At 42.3% G+C, this 20,629-nt stretch overlaps 5 protein-coding genes across 31 annotated transcripts in view; 3 read left to right on the top strand and 2 right to left on the bottom strand.

Moving 5' to 3' along the window:
* Nucleotides 1–10,303, top strand: part of LOC135942983 (eye-specific diacylglycerol kinase-like) — a 112,945-nt gene extending 102,642 nt beyond the window's left edge. For 6 of the 9 annotated variants that reach the window (XM_065489363.1, XM_065489365.1, XM_065489358.1 and 3 more), the window contains 13 exons: nt 110–320; nt 614–806; nt 868–970; nt 1,481–1,671; nt 1,978–2,075; nt 2,144–2,275; nt 3,026–3,239; nt 3,616–3,822; nt 4,114–4,155; nt 4,424–4,487; nt 4,846–5,003; nt 5,067–5,230; nt 6,051–10,303. In XM_065489363.1, the coding sequence (XP_065345435.1) occupies nt 110–320; nt 614–806; nt 868–970; nt 1,481–1,671; nt 1,978–2,075; nt 2,144–2,275; nt 3,026–3,239; nt 3,616–3,822; nt 4,114–4,155; nt 4,424–4,487; nt 4,846–5,003; nt 5,067–5,230; nt 6,051–6,100 (1,827 nt within the window). In that variant the 3' untranslated portion in view covers nt 6,101–10,303. Of the gene's footprint in view, nt 1–109; nt 321–613; nt 807–867; nt 971–1,480; nt 1,672–1,977; nt 2,076–2,143; nt 2,276–3,025; nt 3,240–3,358; nt 3,529–3,615; nt 3,823–4,113; nt 4,156–4,423; nt 4,488–4,845; nt 5,004–5,066; nt 5,231–6,050 lie in introns of those variants that run through there. The other 3 variants (XM_065489360.1, XM_065489361.1, XM_065489362.1) reach the window with 3 other exon arrangements.
* A 7-nt stretch (nt 10,304–10,310) lies between these two features.
* LOC135942988 (uncharacterized) lies at nt 10,311–11,879 on the bottom strand. The gene is made up of 5 exons (XM_065489369.1): nt 11,748–11,879; nt 11,475–11,692; nt 11,282–11,425; nt 11,120–11,222; nt 10,311–11,062 (listed from the first exon to the last, which is right to left on the bottom strand). Exons 1-5 carry the CDS (start codon nt 11,749–11,751, stop codon nt 10,902–10,904), a joined length of 630 nt encoding a protein of 209 aa, XP_065345441.1. The 5' UTR covers nt 11,752–11,879; the 3' UTR covers nt 10,311–10,901.
* A 215-nt stretch (nt 11,880–12,094) lies between these two features.
* Nucleotides 12,095–14,201, top strand: LOC135942984 (ribonucleoprotein PTB-binding 1-like). Its single transcript, XM_065489366.1, has 2 exons — nt 12,095–12,330; nt 12,560–14,201. The coding sequence occupies exon 2, from the start codon at nt 12,574–12,576 to the stop codon at nt 13,843–13,845; it is 1,272 nt and encodes a 423-aa protein (XP_065345438.1). The 5' UTR covers nt 12,095–12,330; nt 12,560–12,573; the 3' UTR covers nt 13,846–14,201.
* LOC135942987 (ADP-ribose glycohydrolase MACROD1-like) lies at nt 13,893–15,599 on the top strand. The gene is made up of 6 exons (XM_065489368.1): nt 13,893–14,201; nt 14,323–14,442; nt 14,496–14,624; nt 14,917–15,033; nt 15,086–15,201; nt 15,258–15,599. Exons 2-6 carry the CDS (start codon nt 14,337–14,339, stop codon nt 15,474–15,476), a joined length of 687 nt encoding a protein of 228 aa, XP_065345440.1. The 5' UTR covers nt 13,893–14,201; nt 14,323–14,336; the 3' UTR covers nt 15,477–15,599.
* A 729-nt stretch (nt 15,600–16,328) lies between these two features.
* LOC135944083 (serine/threonine-protein kinase MARK2-like) overlaps nt 16,329–20,629 on the bottom strand; it is a 30,191-nt gene continuing 25,890 nt past the window's right edge. For 15 of the 19 annotated variants that reach the window (XM_065490799.1, XM_065490803.1, XM_065490812.1 and 12 more), the window contains 3 exons: nt 19,911–19,946; nt 19,496–19,610; nt 16,329–18,612 (listed from right to left, as the gene is read on the bottom strand). In XM_065490799.1, the coding sequence (XP_065346871.1) occupies nt 18,394–18,612; nt 19,496–19,610; nt 19,911–19,946 (370 nt within the window). In that variant the 3' untranslated portion in view covers nt 16,329–18,393. Of the gene's footprint in view, nt 18,613–19,330; nt 19,410–19,495; nt 19,611–19,910; nt 19,947–20,629 lie in introns of all 19 variants that reach the window. The other 4 variants (XM_065490802.1, XM_065490816.1, XR_010575272.1 and 1 more) reach the window with 3 other exon arrangements.

The following is a 20,629-nucleotide window of genomic DNA, read 5'->3' as shown; positions in this document are numbered from 1 at the left end:
TTGTTTATGGAACCAAGGCTACGTCAAATTAACTATCCCTTAGCTGGGCCAATGAGGAACTATTTTGTGTTTTCGCACTCTCAATATATTTTGGGTTTTTTGCTTTCAGGGCTACACTGACGAGCCAATCTCTAAGATCCTGTCCAACATTGCCGACGGCGAGATCGTGATGCTGGACCGGTGGGACCTAAAGGTGGAGAAGAACCCAAACGCGGAACCCAACGAGGAAGGCAAGGAAAACCTGCCCCTAAACGTGGTCAACAACTACTTTTCGCTCGGCGTCGACGCTCATATCGCTTTGGAATTCCACGAGGCCAGAGGTATTATAATGATGACAATAAAATTACCACTGATAAACATTGTAAAAGAGAATGGGGAAACACTATAAAAAAAATTTGTTTGTAAAATACAAAATACGTAAGAAGATTTGCTTCCTTCAATCCCAAGCAATAGATATCCATGCTCTTACTATTTCTTCTAGAGTTGTATTTCTTCACAGTCCCAATTGAGATGTTCATTAATTTCCGAGTCAAGAGGTCATAAATTCCAGCAGAAATTCCTAGAAGAATAGTTCGTCGTCCGGCCGGAAATTAATTGTTCTTGCATTTCCCAGAGGCGCACCCGGAGAAATTCAATTCACGCCTCCGCAATAAAATGTTTTACGGGCAAGCGGGAGGAAAGGACTTGCTGCAGAGAAAGTGGAAGGACTTGGCCGACTTTGTCAAGCTCGAGTGCGATGGCAAAGACTTGACGCCGAAACTGAAAGAACACAAAGTCCACGCGATCGTCTTCCTCAACATCGCTAGGTCAGCATCTTTTTTCTTTGCATCTCATTTCGCATTCACTACCGTGAAATTGTATTTGCAGCTACGGCGGTGGCACTCGGCCTTGGAACAAGAGCGGCGCCGCTTACGAGCAGTCCACCGAGGACGGAATGATGGAAGTTATCGGCCTTACTACTTATCAGTTGGTAAATACCCTAAATTAAATTACGATCGATCTTTTGGTATTTGAAATAATGCAAAATACTATTTTGAATTTTACTATAAATTTTGAGTTTGCTTCAAGTTTTTTCTCGTTAAGTTTAAAAACCACCAATTTTATATCAAGACCTGGTAATTAGTTGCGTCAAATTTAATCTCGACTGATATCATTTTATCATTATTCGGCAATACAGAGAGTATAGAGGAGATGTGCAAAATATCTCGAAAGCGATGATCTTTGGTCTAAAGAATCCAAGTAGTAATTCAATGCATATTATTTAGTCTGGTACTTAACCGATTATTTTAGCTAAGAGAGTAATGTTGAAGCAGCAAGAAAAAATATATATGAAAATAGCTAATTCGTTACGTCTTATTCTTTCTCAATTTTATGACTCAAGTTATCTAAGAAATTCTGTCAAATTTTAAATATTACCGGATTTTATTTACCAAACTGTTTGAAGCAAAGATTTTTTTCTATTGTGAATAATTTTTTGCAGCCATTACTTCAGGCTGGTGGCCACGGCACGACGATAACGCAGTGCAAATCGGCATGCATCACGACGTCCAAGACGATTCCAATGCAGGTGGATGGCGAGGCGGCTAGACTGAACCCGTCCATCATCACGATGACGCACCTGAACAAGGCCAGCATGCTGGCCAAGCGCAGAGGCAGAAAGGGCAACAGCCAGTGAGTATTCCGTTTTTGCACCGTTTTAATCCTGTTTTTTCATGCCGTTTCCTTTTATGTTTCTGTGACAGATTTTATTTAGGTACCCCAATGCTTCCTAGTCCCGACAGTAAGCAACCTTCCGTTCCTCTGACTTGTTCACATGCGAAGTAACAACAGTTTTTAACTTGTTGTGCTTTGTTCGGTTTTCTACTAAACGGGAGTTGGATTGGCTATAAAACATTTAGAACGGTTTCTGGATCACAAACACCTGAATTATATTTGTTCCATCCCTCTACTCAAAAGATGCTGTTGTGATTTTTCCAGGCAAACCGCCCTCGAGCAACTCAAGGTCACCGTTAAGAAGATTTGCATGTCCGACTACGAGCAGCATCACTACGACAAGGATGTCCTGACCCAGAGAGGTGACTAAATTACAAAAGCGACCGTCAAGAAAGTGCATTGTAATTTATTTTTCTTTATAAATGCGCAGCCACCACTCTGGGCACGATCGACGTCAGTCCTTCCGCAGATTTGGAGCAGGTGCGCCAAATGATCGTCAAGCTGCAGGAGGATAACTCAGACCCTGCAGCCAGGTTGTCCGCAGACTGGTGCTTTGTTGACTGTGAGTGCTCTTTGAAAATTCATATGAGTATTTTCATTTTCATTTTTTAATCGCACCTGGCATGTTGATTCAATTCACAATGTGAAAATTGCAAAACGCAATATCTGTTAACTGTTTTAGAAAATCCTGAGCTTTAAATTCAAAGTCCTTATTGGAATTCAACCAGGACAATTTTAAAAAAAATAACCAGCTGGAAAAAACCCAAGGTTTTTGTTTTCAGTATTTTTTTCCGTTTTTACCACATATAAAATTCATTTCTTGAGCCAAAGAAGACAGCGATCGATTATACAAAACTTTCAAAAAGCTTTTGTTGTGAAACTAGTATTGTCTAAAAATTAATGTTTTAAAATTTATTTTTTGGTCAACCAACATAAAGTATTTTTCATCTGCTATACAAACGCAAGGAAATTTAACCCCTGACAGAATTAGTTTTTTCTATGCAGAGTGTGTTTTTACCGGAAAAAGGCGCACTCTTGCGAATCCTGGAAGCTATTATGCAGAACATTTTTCATTCAGCACCTTCATCGTTCAGTTCTCAGAGTCTTAAAATTAATCTTAAAATTGCATACTTTGCGAAATCAGACAGGCAGATTTTGAGTTGCAAAGCCAAGGGCATGGATTGCGGACTGGCGATCTGCTCGAATTGGTGCATTAAAACTTTGCGGACTGCACGACCGTCGTCCTACTCCCGTCTCAGTAAACGATATTGCGGCAAAAATTAACGTGTGGCAAACGGATTTGTTTGCTCAGGCTGCACTGCGGAGAGAGTCTTCCGGCTGGACAAGGCGCAGGAGCACCTGCACTACGTGATGGACGTGGCCAGCGACGAGCTGCTGGTGCTGGACACCGAGCTGCCCACCCTACCGCAGACACCCGAGGACGAGGGCATCGTGACGCCGACCGGCACCAACGGCGTCAGGCTGCGAATCTCATCGCCGGTGGACGGTGAATCGCCGCTCGACAGGTAAACTAAAATTCCAATTGCGCCGCCAAGTGTGTCAAAAATAAGTCTCTCTGTCTATCTCACTAACATTGTTCTCTCTATCTCTAACCATCTCGCTTTTGTTCTCTCTCCCCCACCAGCAAGTTGCTAACATGATTGGTTGAGTTTTTTCCCCCGAGAAAACCTTTTTGCGTGCGTTTACCCTTTTACCTAGCAGCGCGAGGCCGCTGAAGTTAGAGTGTGCGTGGCCTTCCACTTTTTGTTTGTGTTTTGCTTTTGTATGTGAGTGTTTTGTAAATACAACCCACGCGTGTACATTTTACAAATTAGCTGCTCTCTCGGCTGCGGTTAGAGAAAAAGCAAATTTCGAAATCGTAAGAAATCGTGGCGGAATCAGGGAGGGCGTGGCGGTGGTTGCCGCCGAACTGGACCAGGTGCTGCAGACCTTCGAGGAGCAGGAGGAGGAGCAGGAACAGCAGCATGCGGAGGAGGAGGAGCAGAACGGTGCCGAGCTCCAAGAGGAGCCGCCGGTGATCAGGAGGAACAGTTCGCCCATCAGGATCGAAGAGTGCTCTAAATTAAGGCTATCCCACACCTTCCCTAGGTAGGTCTCTCGAATGAACAGCAGCGAAACCTAGAGCGGCGTCTCGGCAAAATTGATTCCCCCTCCGCCCGAAGCGACGATTTTCAAATTTTTTGTCCGCCGTTCCGAGCTTTGCTTGTTTAGACTAGGAAGCCGGTTCATCTTGGGCTAGACGAAAACATTTCCCACCGATCATTGGCATAATCTTCTTTTTGATTTTTTCTTCCAAAACTTGTAAAACCTCTTGTCGACTTTTTCTAAACCAGTGTGCATGATTCTTACGTTCTGCGTGTTATGTTGCTTGCATGCCAGCATCTATGATCGGTTGTTTGGACTTGAATACTATAAATTAAGGTGAGTCTGACCTTTAGCCTAAGACACAAACAGATTTCGGCACAGATCGTCATCGCAGCAATCATTTTTGGACAGCTTCTGTACGGTTCATAATAATACCATCATTTGTAAAACCATATTTTAAGCGGATAAATGCAACGCTTTTAGAACAGTTTCGAGGCCACTTATTTTTCCATTTTATCATGTCAATTCTAGTGCACTCTTTGAACTAGCTCAATTCAGACCATTCCTCTATCAACCGCAGTCTTAGAATTTTCCTCTGTTGCAGCAACTTGCTGGAGAAGAATTCTGAGAGTGTTCTCAAAGCGGCCAAGACAGGTGATCTCAAAATGGTAAGCTGATTTTAAACCTAATTTGAAAATAATTTTCCCTGGGGTCTAGTTAATTTTTCATGTTATAATTTCCCAGAATTCATCGTATGTGCCACATTGAAAACTATGTTTCGCATCTTTTACTACTGCGCTGCTTCCCTTGTTCTTAACATTACATTTTATCATGCACGTCGATAGTAATTAGCCCCTTGGCAAAAAGAGCTCCGCGCCAATTTGCAACCATCATTTTCTGTTTCATCGAATTCATAACTAATAGTACCCCTGCCATATATTATAGTTGAAAAGCCTTGAGTGCTTCTGTCTTTGAATAATAATGTTTTTATTTAAAACCTATAAAGATTTTAAAACCATTCCACAGTTGAAGGACCTACATTCGATGGGCTTCTCGCTTCTCTCCATTGATACGTCAGGTCAGACAGCGCTGCATATCGGCGCTAAATACGGTCACAAAGACATCGTCAAGTTCCTCATCGCCACTGCCCCGCCAAGTATTCTCAACATGGTGGACAACGATAAGTGAGAGAGACCTCTGCTTTATTCAAGTCAACAAACTGAATTGACTTGGTTTTTTCCTTGCAGAGGACAAACTGCCCTCCACAAGGCCGCGGAGGCGAAGCAGCGCCGCATCTGCTGCATGCTCGTAGCCGGTGGAGTGTCCATTAGCATGCAAGACTCCCAGGGCACGACGGCACGAGACCTTGCCCAGCGCGTCCAGGACCCCGAGCTCGCGGCCTACCTCGAAAGTGAGTGAAAAATTAGCGATGTATGCAACCCGCGTGTCGCGCGTGCCGAGCGGAATGCATAGCCAGACCTCCAGGGGCACTTCATTTTCAAATTGGGTTGCACCTTTGGAATGATATACCTGTTTTCGGCTGAATTATAAAATTTATAATTTAGATTTGTTTTAAATACTTACGGTTTTTTGCAATGACAGTAAAATTAAACTTGGACTGGACATCTTAATTTTATTAGTATTTTGTGGGACTCAAAATTTTTCATTAATTGATTATATTAATTTAATAATTTAAATGGAAGTTTATATTAATTCACTCAGTTATTAGCGTTCAATCTCCAGTTTCAACGTTGCTGGCAGATAACGCCATAGTCAAATTGCAATTTTTAGGACACTAAACTTACATTTGATGATTTTTTGATTGAAGATTGTTTAAATTTTTTTTTAATTCATGACTTATTTTGGAGAAATAAACCGAAGTTAATCCCATATTCCCATGAGCTATATGTAATAGAAAAAATGTCAATACGATAATTTAAAACAATAGAAAGGACAGCAGTAATTGTTATAAAATTGTTTGCATCGTTTTTGCTGAGCTTATGATTGGTTTCGGCAGAAGAAACGGACACTTTGTACACTTAAAATGTTTAGCAATATGATTCAACCCGAAAAAGCTTACCAATTGACTATAGCAAATTATTTTGTATCAATCATCAACAATTCCAGAATGCTAACTTCTTTATTTTTGCATTCTTATTGAAAGATAAATTGCATATCAGCACTTTTTCCAGTGTTACTTGATTCAATATTTTGAATTCTGGTTCTCGCAGGTCAAGAGCATTTCCAGCAGGTAGCAGAGGACATGGAGACAGTGGTATGATGTCAGGCGATAATTGTGATGCCCCCGACGAGGTAGTGCCCCCGCCCGCCCCCTCGCAGCCCTCCCTGCGCCCCGTTTCTTGCGAGAAAGAAAGTCGAATGTTAGCCAAAAAAGCAATGTGAAGACAGCCGTTCCGATCTGTCGTCGGAACACCACAAGAATGAAGACAAAAATGCTCACTCACCCAATCGCTCTACAAAAAGCAAAAACGGACTAAAACTCACGCAAACGTTTAGCACTATGCATATAATTATAATATATTTAAAAGAGAAGACCAATCAGTAATAATTCTATTGTTACGTATACATATATTATATTGTACATTGTAATACACTTGAAACTAATCGATGGACTGAGAGATGAGGATGGAAATGTATTTTTCTGATACACTGTGCTCTGATATACTACTTAAGTGGTTCCTAAAAAGGATTGATTTCTACTTTCAACAATGAGAAGAAGGAATGTACGCGCCCATCGTATGTAAAATCGAAGAGAAAGAAATACCTCGGCAATAATGAAACAAACCAAAAGCAAAAATCAGATGTGAGAAAATTTTTAGATTGATGACCAAATTCGGGGAATGCAGTTGATTCTTCTCTTGTGCACGCTCGACTCGCTTTTGACGCAGCAGCCTTCATTTTTTGTCTGTATGATGACTAAAAAGAAAAACGATTTGGCCTACTGAGAGAAAGTGGGCCTACCACTCTGTCGCGCGAACAAGGGTGCTTAATTTGGTCAAGGCGGTTTTTCTTACGATTGATGATTTCCTCTAACGCGGCCACTAGATGCAGATGCTAGTTTCCTTCATTGCTTTGTCACTCGAAACGCTTCAAAGCATTCGTTTCCCTCGTCCGTACAATTGTTTGATTCTGGAGAGTGTGGGGAGCCTTGCCTGCCGCGTAGTCAATTATCAGGAGCGCCTGATTTAAAAATGATGCATGTTCACTTAATGTAGCAACACCAAAATCGGTCGGTTGGTGCCATTACAGTGCACACACACACACACTGTAAAAATTCAAGCTGCTGTTTTGTCACGCGAACGAACACTGGGTATTTCAAAGCAGTATGGCCTTTGCATGTTTCCCCCTCTTGTCGAACCAAGAACGCGCGATTTGAGCTTTATCCGCAAAAATGTGACTTCTTGGCAAAAATACACACATATATACACACACTATCGATCTAATTCACAGACTTATATAAAATAGTAAAGTTGTACATGTCTCAGAAATTGTATTAATTGTTGAATAAGAAATCTATTTTGGGCTCAAGCGCCACCGCTGCTGCTGCTGCTATTATGGGATCACTCACACAATTGAAATTGTAAAAAAACAAAAAAATCACACCCCCGCTCTTAATTCCCGTGTTTCAAAGGAACAGTTTTAAGCTAAACCGTAGGAGTTCATTCTTCACTTTTGGAGACAGACACAATTAATATCGTAGTAGAAATAACAATTAAACAAAACACGGATTTTGATGTGAGCAGCAGAGGAGTTAGCAGGTAATTTAAAATACACATAAGAGTAGAGTGTGTGTGTCGGCCAACTAAACTCGATCATCTTATGAATAAAGCTTTGGGAGATGCTTTAATTTTTCGTTGTAAAGAAAGTGGACAATGTTCTTGGAGGAATGTGCGTGTTTAATTGCTGTTCGCAGATTTTCAGTTCTAAGAGCAGATATGTTCTCTTTTGAAAAATACTGTTTCTATTCGAGCGTCTGTACCTTTATACAACGTAAAATATTTCTCACCTGTTAGTCGAACGAACGGGAGAAGCAGAGAGTGTGTGAAAGAGAATATTTCTAAACTTTCCATACACGCAAGTATTTTCTGAAAAGTACGCTCGTGGATACTTACATACGCTTACGATAAACTTAAAAATAATACGAATATCACACCCTATATTTATATTTTTGTGTCCGAATTTCGATCTGCTGCTTTGGATTCGCGACCCTGAATCTCTTTTCGCCGATCGGGATCAAAAGGAACGCGAGAAAAATGAATCAGCAATTACGTTGTTGCGATGACTACGATTTTAAGCTCGTGTTCCGAGGAGCGAGTGTTATTTATTCATTTATTTATTCTGAATACGCAAAATAGAGCTAGGACAACGTTTTATAGTTCTTTTGACTCTGTTATTGAATTATCTAGTCCCTATAAATTGTCATCGCCAAGTTAAGATCAAATCCCGCGTGTAGATTAATTGATTGATAATTCGCTCTGTTAAATATTTTTTATGTTGACTTTCCTCTCGCACTGCTTGTTCTGTAAGTTCGGCAATTTATGTACAACTAACACCGTGTATCATTGTTATTATGTAAAAATATTAGAAATGCTCAACTATGTGTCTTTGAAAGTGTGCTGGCTGGAAATAACGCATCGACGCGCAGCATTCTCTTGTTTCTCGTAACACGAATTTAGCGTGTTTGTAAATTTAATTGAAATCTACGTAAATAATCCTGTTGGGAACTGTGCGTGCAACAATACAATAACAGCCGGAGTACGAACCGAATTATTATTTTTTCGTCGAACGCGCGCCTCTCTCGATAATCCTCTCGGAATTGCATTTAGAAATTCAGCCCCTTTCCCCCCTCCGCCTTCCCCGATTTAAATGCTTGCAAAATGACATATCAGCAGCAAATCGAAATGTTGTAGAGAAGTATAAAAACATTGTGATCCTGGGCGAGTGTGACTTTTGTACTCGGAGCGAAAACGAACCCTGTCTGTCTGTCCTGCTGACAATCACATATCACGCATCTGGTTGTGTTTTCCAAGGAGTGAATGTGTCTTGTAGTGGTAATAATCAATTATATTACACACACTATCTTGTTTTTACCATAGTTGAGCTAATTTGTTGATTTCCTCGACCGTGGATCGACCGGGTATACTGGAGGCTGAACCCCGCAACCTTCAATCTCTGATCTAGAGTGAAAAATCGGAAAAATAAAAAATCTTTTATGTTCAAAGCCCAATTGATGGCGTCACTGTAACTTTGGAGATTTCAGGATTTTTTGCTCCGATGTATGATTTTATGAGATGAAATTTCATTTGAAGTAATTCCACGAGAAATATAAAATTCGAATATTTATTGCCACGATCAGATTCTTTATTTTGGAAAAGTAAATGAAATAAATTTTTACCTGTAAAATCAGAGCAGAAATCTTTTTAAAAACTTGCAAATGAACAGTGATGATAATGAGACGGCTTCAAACATAATTGCAAAACGCAAATAAAAAAATAGATTTTTGTTCTCATAATTGAAGTAATTGGAAGTTGCAGTGGTCAATCTCAATCAATTAATTTAAATAGTGAGTGTCGTTTCCCTGTGAAGCCCGCCGATCGTTGCGACTCAGCGAGTGGGGCGCTAGTTGTGTTGCGAAAATCCGCTTTCAAACACACACACACACGTGTACTATTCATTCCAGTGGTTGAATAAACTAAATAGCGATAGTTATATTGCGTTAAATTTGACGTAGTGCGTAGGTTTTACTACAGTATTGCAAATAAACGCGAGCACGCGTGTTTGGATTCGAGACGTGGCGAGAAAGAAATTTACCATAGTAGCTAGGCAAATATATTAAAAATTAATTATCTCACGATACGCGAGAGACTATTTCTATCGAAACTATATGAATAAACTCACTTACGGTATTGAATATACATGTATTTTACTGATCATGAAGTTTCCAAATTTTAAGAGCTCGTCAGTCGTTCGAAATGTGCTTTCTTTTCGGCTTCAGCTATCTCGACTCATCCGACGTTGAGTTTGCGTGTACTTAAATTATTCGAATCCGTCTCGCTTAACTGTTAAGAGTGTTCTTATGAATAAATAAATCAATAGACATGTATATTCTCAAAGCAGAACAAACTCTCACGCGCAGATTGTGTGCATCAAATTGATCTAGGCGAGTGCAAGACGTTCAATGAGGGAGCTGAGAGCAAATTGAAAGAAAGAAAAATTGTAACACCTGTCACTGTATAACACCATACATGCCCTTATTCCAAACTGATTGATATTCGACGAGTATATTTCGGACAAGCATGCTTTGATATTTTGCTTGTTACTCAGCCGCCATGGCGCGTCTTATATTATGATATAGGCCGTGGCCCATGCGGTGGAGCTCAAAAGAGGAAATTGTACATATTTGCAGTATATTATTACATACATGATAACAATAAATCATCTTGTATTTTCTCATCCAATGAAAGCGTCGCTTGTTTCATTTTCTAAATCACAAATGTTTATTTACGTCCAACATGCTAGCTACATTCAATGAAGCACGGAATTGAATCAACAATGATACAATTTAAGGCGAAAAACAAGATTGAACTTTAAAAATAATTCGTCGCATATTGCACCGGGTTACCTTAATAACATTACATTTCATTGTTCGCAATGGCGGGTGAATCATTAAATTATTTTGAGAATGAATAAAATTTAGCGCCAATGGGACTTGTGATATTGGGGGCCTGAAATTGATTACCTCCCTCCAGCTTTGTTGAAGAAAAGTCATTTTATTTTTAATGCCAGTTAATTATATGATACTTAAGGCTTCTTGAGGCCCCAGTATAGCCATTATTTTTAAAATGAAATGGAAAATTTCCCCATAGATTAGTCATAGAAAATATATCTAAATCAAGAGGTAAAAAGGTTCAATTTCTGCCTGATTGGTGCAACTAAAAACTCAGGAATAAATCACCGATCTTGGAAAGTTTAAGGCCCCGACAAATAATCTAGATGGAAAATTACGATAAAAAATACAAATTATATGAAGAGAACCTCCAAGGCCCTGAAGTTTTCGATTCTTAATTATCAGTTGGCTCACCGTAGACAGACGCCAGGGCAAAGTGGTTGACGAGAGATCGGAGTGCGCTGGACCATTCAACAGTGTCATGCCGCGCCACCAGACTTTTGGAAATCGCGCTCAGTGAGTCCTGGGCGCTTTTCGTGTCTTTCACCAGCAGAGCTGAATGTCAGGAGGGAACATTCACATGGTTCTGCGAGTTCATTCAGGGACATTTACCTTTAGACAGCCTCTGGATGGCCAAGCAGACATCGTCGTTAAGCTGCTCTTTTTCCCACATTGACTTGATGCTCTCTAGTTCCGCGTGGACAGTTGCCTTGCCCTAAATTAGTTGCAAAATTTATTCCTGGCCCTGGTGTGCAGCTTTAGTGACAAACTCACGCCAAATTTCGAAGTAGACTCCAAAACTCGCTCGAAATTTGCAAGCGTGGCGTTAAGATCTAAAGATTCATCCTGCTCAGAGTTCTCGGCAGAGGCGCCCTCGGCGTCGATAGCCTTGGGGGGCAGTGCAACTGTCGGGGGCATCTAGAATTTTAACTGTCAGATCTGTTTAAGCATTTCATTGTTATCATACTAGAGATGGAGCAGCCAGGTTCAACGGCGCCTTGTTTGGTGACTGGTTGGCGCTGCCAGACAAAGGGAAAGCGACCCTTTTGTTCAGGGTCCTGCCAGACTTCTTGATGGCACCAGTGCTGGGGCTCATTCCGTTGGCAGGCGGCAACAGAGGAGGGTCGTTCCAACCTCGCCCTGGACCTGGCGATGCATTGGAAGGTTGATCAGACGGCTTTTCCTCTGAAATTTGGATATTACAATGTTGAATGCAAAAATAGCGTGTTTGCAGACTAACCCATTGAGTGTAAGTGCCGTTTAAAATATCAAAGTGTGAATGTCAAGCTGGGAATTGTCTGAATCTGTTTTCTGTTTATCAACAAACATGCATCAGCTGATTTTGGAACTAAATTTATCGCGGGTGAAATAAAAAGCAGGCTGTGCGTGGTTGCCGTAAAATTAAATGAACTAAAATAGGATCAAAAAATCAATTAGTTAGAGCGATTTTATTGGTTTCCAAAAAAATGAATTTTTAAAGAAAAAAGGGAAATAATATTTCAGTAAAAATTAAAATTCAAAGCAAAAAAAATAATAATAAATAAGCTACGTGCAATTTCGTTGGCAGCACTGCTGAAGTGCGTTTTTTACGTTTTTTAGATAACCGGCTCGGCTAATCGGCGGCGGCAGCCGGCAGCGCAGAACGGTGGGAAGATAACGAACTTGTATGGCGCTTGTGAATCCGTTGCCGTTAGTGATCGGTTTTCGAAATTTATTAGCTGTTCGCTTGCTTAGAAGAGTTGCAATTCCAAATCCAAACGAGTACCTTTTCAAGCGAAACAAAAGCTTCGCCAAGGGCATCATGTCTTACCAGCAAGCAAAGGGTAAAAACTTGTTTTTGTGTCAGTAACATAATTTCACCCCTATGTATTATATGTATATAATATGTATTATATGTATATAATATATACATTACATAGAACTTAAACACCTAAAACACTAAACATCAAGCAAAAAATTTGTGTTGTCACTTTTCCTGTTCTTCCTCTTGTACTGTCCACTGTCCACGCGCGTCCTTCACATCCGTGTGTTGCAATTTTTCCTGTTTTGTAGCGCGTTAGACGACAATGAGTGACTCCAAGGAAGTGCAGCAGGCACTGCGGCGGGAGCTTCACCGCGGCCGCTTCCTCAGCATTAAGCACCTGCCACGGCAAGTGACCGAAGAGGACGTGCGAGAGCTGCTGTCCGACGTGGACGTCGCGTCCGTGCAGTTGGTGACGAGCGCAAGCGGGGCCAGCGCGGCGCAGGTGATACTGTCGGCGCCCGAGATTCTGGACGCGTGGGACCCTGACCGCGTGTTCCTGATGCGCGGGCAGCGCATCCCGGTGAAGCCGTCGCCGCAGCTGATGCTGCTGTGCGTGGCCAACCTGGCGCCGGGCCTCCCTGAGGAGCAGCTGCACGCCACCCTAGAGACGTTCGGCCCTCTGGTGCGTTGCTTCCAGATGCGATGCGCCGCGACGGGCGCCCCCAAACGCTACGCCGTGGCCGAGTTCGCGCTGTACGAGCACTGTTTACGCGCGCGAAAGGCGCTAATCGAGCGTGGCGCCACGTGCGACGTGCTCGATCTGAGCCTGCAGACCCTGGACGCGCTGCATTCCAAGTGCATGCTTGTCGAGAATTTGCCGGAAAACTTCCGCGACCTGAGCCGCCTGCGGCAGGTGTTCAGCCCCGTGACGTCGCCACCCTACTGCCAGCTGTGCCTGACGGGTCCCCGGAACTGGGGCCTCGTCGAGTTTCACTCGTGGCAGGATGCTGAGGCCACCTGGCTGGCCGTCGACGGCGCCGAGCTCAACGGCTGCCCGCTCAAGGTCTCGTTCTGTCCACCCGGCGTGCGGGCCATCAACCTGTTCCTGCAGCGGCAGGAGGAGGCCCGCTCGGCTGGAGGGCTGCTGCCTGACCCTCCGTCGCCGCTCGTCTACCGCCAGATGCAAAACCTGGCCAAGCAGAATCCCATCTTCGCCAAGAACCTCGAGGCCATCGTGATGACGGAGCAGATCAAGAAGACGCCGCCAGCGGTTCCGCCGCCTCCACCCAAAGCCGTACTGGCGTCCGTGCACAACCTGCCCTTCCCCCCCAGGTCGCAGCTATTGGTCCCCGCCGTGCCTATGTTCAACCCTGCCACCTGGCCGCCGCCCCTCCCGCCCCCGGAGCCCCAGCCCCCTCAAAATCAGTCGAAGCCCAAGTCGCCCGAGACGCCGCAGGGTCAGAAGCGCAAGATGAACCACATCCCACCTTCTCCTGAACCCAGCCCCGAAAACAACTACATCGGACAGCACTCGCAGGGCATCGGTGGACACTACGCCGACTCCTACTTCAAGCGCAAGAGGAAGGAGCTCTAAGTCAGACTCCAGTCCCCTTCCTTTCCTGTCTTTCCCATTATTTCACACATTATTTGTGCAATCCATACTGATTTCGGGTGGAATTTGAATTTAACAAAACTCAATCAAATACTTACTTTGTGTACATGACAAATGAGAAACCTATTTTTGTACTCTCATGTTTTTTTTACTATATTTTTGTACGAATTTTTGTGCCAATTCTAGTTCATAAGTGACTTGCAAGCTCTTTCTATTTTCATTCCTGTTGTAAATACGCCATTTGTCCCCACCTGTCATTATCAATGTCATCATCACTTTGCTCGGGAGAACTGAAACCGATCTCGAAGCAGCCAACCGAATGGAAGACGAGCGAAGATGTACGTATCATGTTTTCTCACTCGCCTTTGCCTCTTTCCTTCGCCTTTTGAATCTGTGTTTCTGTTCATTCTAATTACTCCCCCAAGTTTCTCAACATAAAATTGGTTTGGGTTGTTGCAGAAAAATACTTGACCATGCCACTCGACAAGAAGAGGCAGTATTACGACCAAGACCACGTGTCTCTTGAAAGTCTGCCAACCTGGCCCCAGTTCGCAGAAAAGGAGTCCTTGACCACCACAGGTACTAAGTTTGACATTCAACAAACTGAAAGCTCATTCTCGGGTCACTTGCAGACCAACCAAAGGTCAGAGTTGACGACGAAATCAACAGCAAAGTGTCGCTTTTTGAGGGCGACATCACTACCCTTGAGATTGACGCGATTGTCAACGCTGCCAACTGTTCCCTCTTCAGTGGAGGAGGAGGTACGCAATCCATGATTTTAAAACCCTTGCTTAAATACACCGCTGAAATGAAGATATAATAAGTAATGCGTTAGGAATGACTAAATGTCATTAGACTCTCCAGAGATTAGATTGATAATATTTCATGAAATTGGATTTAAATGGATAGCTTGCATTTTGGAGAAGAGTCACATCATGTTTGACTATGGCATAAAATAAATAAAGTTTGAATTTGAATTTGGAGGTGTGTAGCGATTGGATTGTAACTGATAAATAATGCAAGAAACTGGAAGTAATTAATGGTCGTTTGCAGTCTGCGGAGCGATCTTTAGAGCAGCAAGAGGCAAACTGGAAGATGAGTGTGATTCGCTGAACGGTTGCCCAGCGGGCCAAGCCAAGTTGACTGGCGGCTACAAGCTGCCAGCAAAGTGTGAGGCTCTTATTCCATGTCATTAATTGCAAATAATTTTTGAATTGGATAGACATCATTCACGCTGTTGGACCTCAAGACAAGGATCCCGTTGTCCTGAAGAACTGCTACATCAACTGCCTGGATCACATGCTGCAGACTGAAGGTTCTCCAGACCTTAGATCACTCGTAAGTGTTAATCTGGTAGTTTTCTAATGTGTAAATGAGCTGTATTGCTTTCTCAGGCCTTTCCCTGCATCGCCACAGGCATCTATGGATTCCCGAACGAGAAGGCTGCTGAAATAGCCATTTCAACCTGCAGGGAGTTTCTGGATAAGAACAAGGACCAAGTTGACAGAATCATATTTTGTCTCTTTGACAAAATCGACAAGAAACTCTACAGAAAATTCATGCAGATATACTTTCCCCTCAAATCCCCAGAGGAAACCACTAATGATCAATAATACTGTCGTGAATGCTCTTTTTTACTTAAGCTGTTGAAGATACTCGGTTTTCGTGTACATTTTCCTCTTTACGCACCTTTAGCAAATAAAAATGAAATAAAAACCCTCCGAGTTATTTAATCATTGTTGCCTCTCATTAGCTATGATTACGATAAGTTCATCAACCATGTCTCATGATATTTCTCATTTCAAGCGCTTTTGATTTGATTCTTCCAGATTTAAAAACGCGTGCGTTTAATACCAAGTTAATATCCTATCTAACATAAAAAGGTATGTGGCCCATTTTTAACACCCACTAATAGTCTTAATTGAAGGTATTTCATTCATGTATTTTCTTGACTTAAGAATGAGACCACTTGAACCAGGCTTAACTTGGGCAATATTTACAATTCATAAAATTTAAAATAATAGAATAGCAGAGCAAAAGTGGTTAGCCAAAAAAATATATGAGAAAAAGGATGATAAGGCTACCACACATACACCCTCATCAAAATTAGATTTATTTTGGTTGGCTTGAAGGCCATGAATCGTGCCTTAAAGGCACGCTCCTTTTTTGCTCTTTGCGCAATATTAGCTCTAACTAATACATTTATTTGTCCATGATACATAATTCCTCCAAGATAATTGAATTTAGTTTATAGAGTGAACACTTTTATATTCTTTATAACAAACTAATTTTTCATTTTCTCAATTCAAACAATCAGGAGCTTTGCCTTCGGAAAATCTTTTATTGCATTACATCTTACCGACTTTTAAAACCAGTTTTGGTACTTGGAAGGTTCTTGAGACAGTTTAGTTTACAACTCAAATTTTGCAAATAGCAATGATGGAAGAATGTAAAGAAGACTTGGCTTTGTTTTCGTAATAAGTATTATTTTCACTTTTATTATAAAGTCAACACTACAGTCATACTTTTCCCATGCTTTCACCAGAATGCTCTTCACAGCAATAATTATGATAATTAAAATACAGCGCGTTTTCCAGCAATAAAAGCAAGAAATGAATGAAATACGAGGAGTGTTTATTGAGGTCTACGATTTGAATTTTTCTCGTCTGCTAAAACAGTGGGGGGCGGGCGGTCGTGGAGGCGGGTGACGGTATGATACAAGTATCTACAAAGATATATATTATTATAACCATATTGAAACACTGAAATCATTTTTCAACAAGAAGCACTGTTGGTGTGTGTATTCCGTATGTGATTTTGTGAGTGTTGAATAGATTGTTGCATTTCCTCAAAAACTCGTCTTGTTAATCCCATTTTTACATAGTGCGTTTCAGAGTGACTTATATTCCAGGCCTAATCCGCGTACTTTCGTTCTCATTTTTCCCAGGATATGCGTCACAACTTAACGATAAAAACACTCCTGGCCGCATTTTCACAAAAAATGTACACATATCTACACTTTGAAATTATAATTTTGAATGCGTCCGCGAGAGCTGCAACCGCGCTGAGGCATTTTCCTCACTAGCCACGCAGCAGCTCCGGCGGCCTTGTTAATCAGGCGGTGACTAAAACAAGTTGTTGTTGTTGTTGTTGGACTTCTGTATGCAAATTCGCAGTCTTACAAGTCCAGAGCGGTACGAATAACGGATTCCGTCGTCAACATCGGTGTTTGCGAAAAACAGTCCATTTTCAATTACTTAAAATCTCTGCACGTACAAAACAAATAAAATGATAAACAGAAAAATAGAGAAGAGAGAGGATTCTGCATTTCGCAGATTTGCCAATTTTTCTACTCGTGATAGGCCTCGCAAATTTGGTATCAGACTTGTTGGCAAATCAGACAGAACACTGCAGTTGGTTCAAAAACGCTTTTTTTCTTTTTCGCGATCGGGGAGGGAGCTGTCAACTAATGCTCCGTGTGACAGTTGTCTCTCACAGTTAGGAAAACATTCAATTGCCTAGAAATGACGATTGCTGACATGAGATTTGTCGTCAAACTACCACTTTCAAATATAACAGTGACGATAATAATAATTAATAATCAATTATGGTTGCATCAAATCAAGTCGGCAATTATCCTTGCACTCGCGCACCCACGATTCAACTAACCATAATACTCTTCTATAGCGTTCGTTATATAGATAACTTCATTTCCAACTGGTTAAGTTTCTCTTCAAAATAAACTCACTTTTCGACGATTTTATTTTCATCTCGCTTTCTCTCCCTCTCTTGCTCAAAATCATATATATATTTTTTTGTATCACAAACACGCATCCTCTTCATGCTTCACCTGTGAGTGTGTGTTGCTGTTTACCGTGTCAATTTAAAATTAAAACGGTCTCGTGCCACAATGATTGTGAAACACCGTTGAAAAGAGCCATGAAACCAATCAATGCGACGAATGAAAAGTAAGCACATTGGCCCGATCACACTGTTCCGATTCCTAAGGTGAAGTGTGCATTATTTTTTATGTAACATTGTCTGGTGTTGAACAATGAGTTCTCTCTTCGTTTCGTAGTCGTAACATAATATTTCCACGGAGTTGTTATTTTTAGTGTGAGTGTGTTTAAGTAACAAACATTATCGCAACTGTCGCTGGAGCTGCGGATCCACGCCACTCCGAACTGGGGGCTCAACACGCACACGGCGAAAACGGAAAGAAAACGTCCGAATAAATAAAAAACGGGAGAGGACAGAACGGAGGGTTGAGCCTGGGGGCGTGGCGCGTGGATCCGGACCGAGATGCACAAATAAACGGACCCCTTCCGAGAATGCACTGCCGGGGGCCGTGGGGAGGCGGGGGCGAAGGGGGTGGGTTCATTTGTGAGGCTTGGAGGCGCGGCCACTGCTGCCGGCCTGATGAAAGCGGGCCGGCGGTGGCGCCGACGAGGTGGATGCCACGGAGAGGTCCTCGTCCTCTTCGTCGAGCTCCTCCTCGAGCTCCAAGCCCTCTCGGTCCAGCACTGGTAGTCACAGCTTGAGTTCGTTGGCGATCTTCGAGGCGATGTTCTTGAAGCCGATCGAGGTGCCGGAAATGCGCTTGAAGCGCACCCCGTTCAGCGACAGCCGCGGCAGCTTGCACACCTCGATTTCCCACTGCACCAGCGAGTCCGTGTTCGGGTCGCCGTGCACGCACAGCAGCAAGAACCGCTCGCGCTGCTCGTAGTCGCAGTTGTTGGCGTCCAGCACCTGCAATGGTCAGACCAAAATTTTTAACCTGCCTCAATACCGAGGGATAAATAGGAAAAAAACACTTCTAAGGCAGAACTTTAAAAATGGATATGATTTAATTTACTTTTCAAGTATTTTAATTAAAATATCTAGAATATTTGAGTGGAAAATTGTATAAGAGTAAGAGAAACTGCAATGCAAGAATATAAAGTTGATTGTGTTTTTTTCTTAATGAAGCGTGACTAGAAAAAGACGACAATCGTCTATTAGGACGATGTTTCAAATATAAGCCCAAATTATCCAAAGATATGGCTTGTTAGAATAATATAATAATTGACGAATTAAAACGAGGTGTCTCGTTCAAATAAAATAACAAAAAGAGCATGTTTTCAGCTATGTGTTATCAATTAATTGTAATTCCCAAATGGAAAACATATGCTTATTTTCTTGGATCAGTTTGGTGTTGCAGCAGATTTGGATGTTGTAGAATTTCAAAGCAATTTCGTTCATTGTAACGAAATCAGCAAACAATAGGTGTTTGTGGGGAAATACTTTCCCATATTCCTCCAGTAATGAGCGGCAACGCTTATAAATTTAGTTTAGGAGGTTGTGTTATCCTTCTAAGAGTAATAATTCTTTTGAAAGCTTTAGTGTTTTATTGCATTACAGCTTTTGCCCATCAAAAAGTTCCTTTGGAAGTTTTAGTAAAGTTATGTAATAACAAAATAGGAATTACCTCACGAAAAGAAAAGAATTGGGGCAGGGCCTTCTGCACTGCCAAAAATGGGCACAGACCGTCATGACTCGGTTTTGGTCTGACCCAAAAAAAGCGAAATTAACACACGGAAGAACAAGAAGACGTTGGAGATTGAAATAGAGTTGGGGGCTCAATTTTAATTACCTTTCTGATTTCTGCCATTATTTCGTTCGGATCCCGGGACGAAGTGGTCTTCATGCTCCACGTGAATCTAAGCGACCTCGGCTTGATCTGCTCCTCGTTGCCCACGGCAGCCGGGCTGAAATTTGAACCGGACGATGAGTGATCACAGTGGCAAAAAGAGGACAAAGGAATTTCAGAGAGATGGAGGAGTCGACTTATTGAAGTTAGCACTTTTGGTCACTACTAAACATTCAACAGCAGTGAGAAAAGGAAAGCTACTCAAGACACATCCAATTTCGCGTCTAGTTAGAGAAAATTGCGTCAGGGAGCGAAATGAAATGGGGGGCCAGGGGGCAGCGGCTGCGATTGGCGTTAATCGGCAGGCGCGTCTAGCTCTAGTGGAATGGAAAATAAAAGTCAAAACAAAACAACATACCTAACTACTGTTTTAGGGACGGTGCTCTCCAGGGGGCTGAAACGAAAACAAAATGTAGCAGCGGCTCATACACATCGATCAAGGCGAGAGGAAATAATAATTATATATATATATATATTATTTAGCATCAGCAGCGGCAAATTCAGCAGTACGAACATAACGGCCCAACCAAAACACAGCAAATCAATCAGTAACAGCCCAGAATGTCGAGAGAGTCGTCACCATGCACAATGTACAGTATAATGTATTAGAAAAAAAATGGAAATCCGTCCCACAAGCACGTCGTGTGTTTAAGTCCGTCCGTGTCTGACCACCACCACCACCGAAAGATTAGAGATTAGTCAGCGAGTGGTGTGTATTGTGTTTGGGTCTGTGCGGTTCGTACTCGTCAAAAACACGGGGCTTGGTTAATTGGGATCTTTGTACAGAAAGCTGACTGACATCACAGCAGGCCTAGAGGTGTCCATCTGGCGCGAGTTCAAATGTTAGTTAGTTTGGCCGCGCGAATCGCCACTAGCGTGTCTAACATGGTCAATCATCATCATCGGTTTGGTTTCGAGAGCCAACCACGTGTTAGTGGGCTATTTACAGTTGAGGCCAAGCTTCCCCGCCCCCACGTGTGTACCAGCTCGACGTCCAGGTCGGTGCTAACCACGAAACAAGACAGGACAGTAAAAATTTGGTTCGAAAAAAACCTGCAGGCTTTAAAGGCAGATTTT

Source organism: Cloeon dipterum, chromosome 4 (genome assembly GCF_949628265.1).
Source record: "Cloeon dipterum chromosome 4, ieCloDipt1.1, whole genome shotgun sequence".
Taxonomy (NCBI): domain Eukaryota; kingdom Metazoa; phylum Arthropoda; class Insecta; order Ephemeroptera; family Baetidae; genus Cloeon; species Cloeon dipterum.
This window is presented reverse-complemented; position numbering and strand designations above follow the sequence as displayed.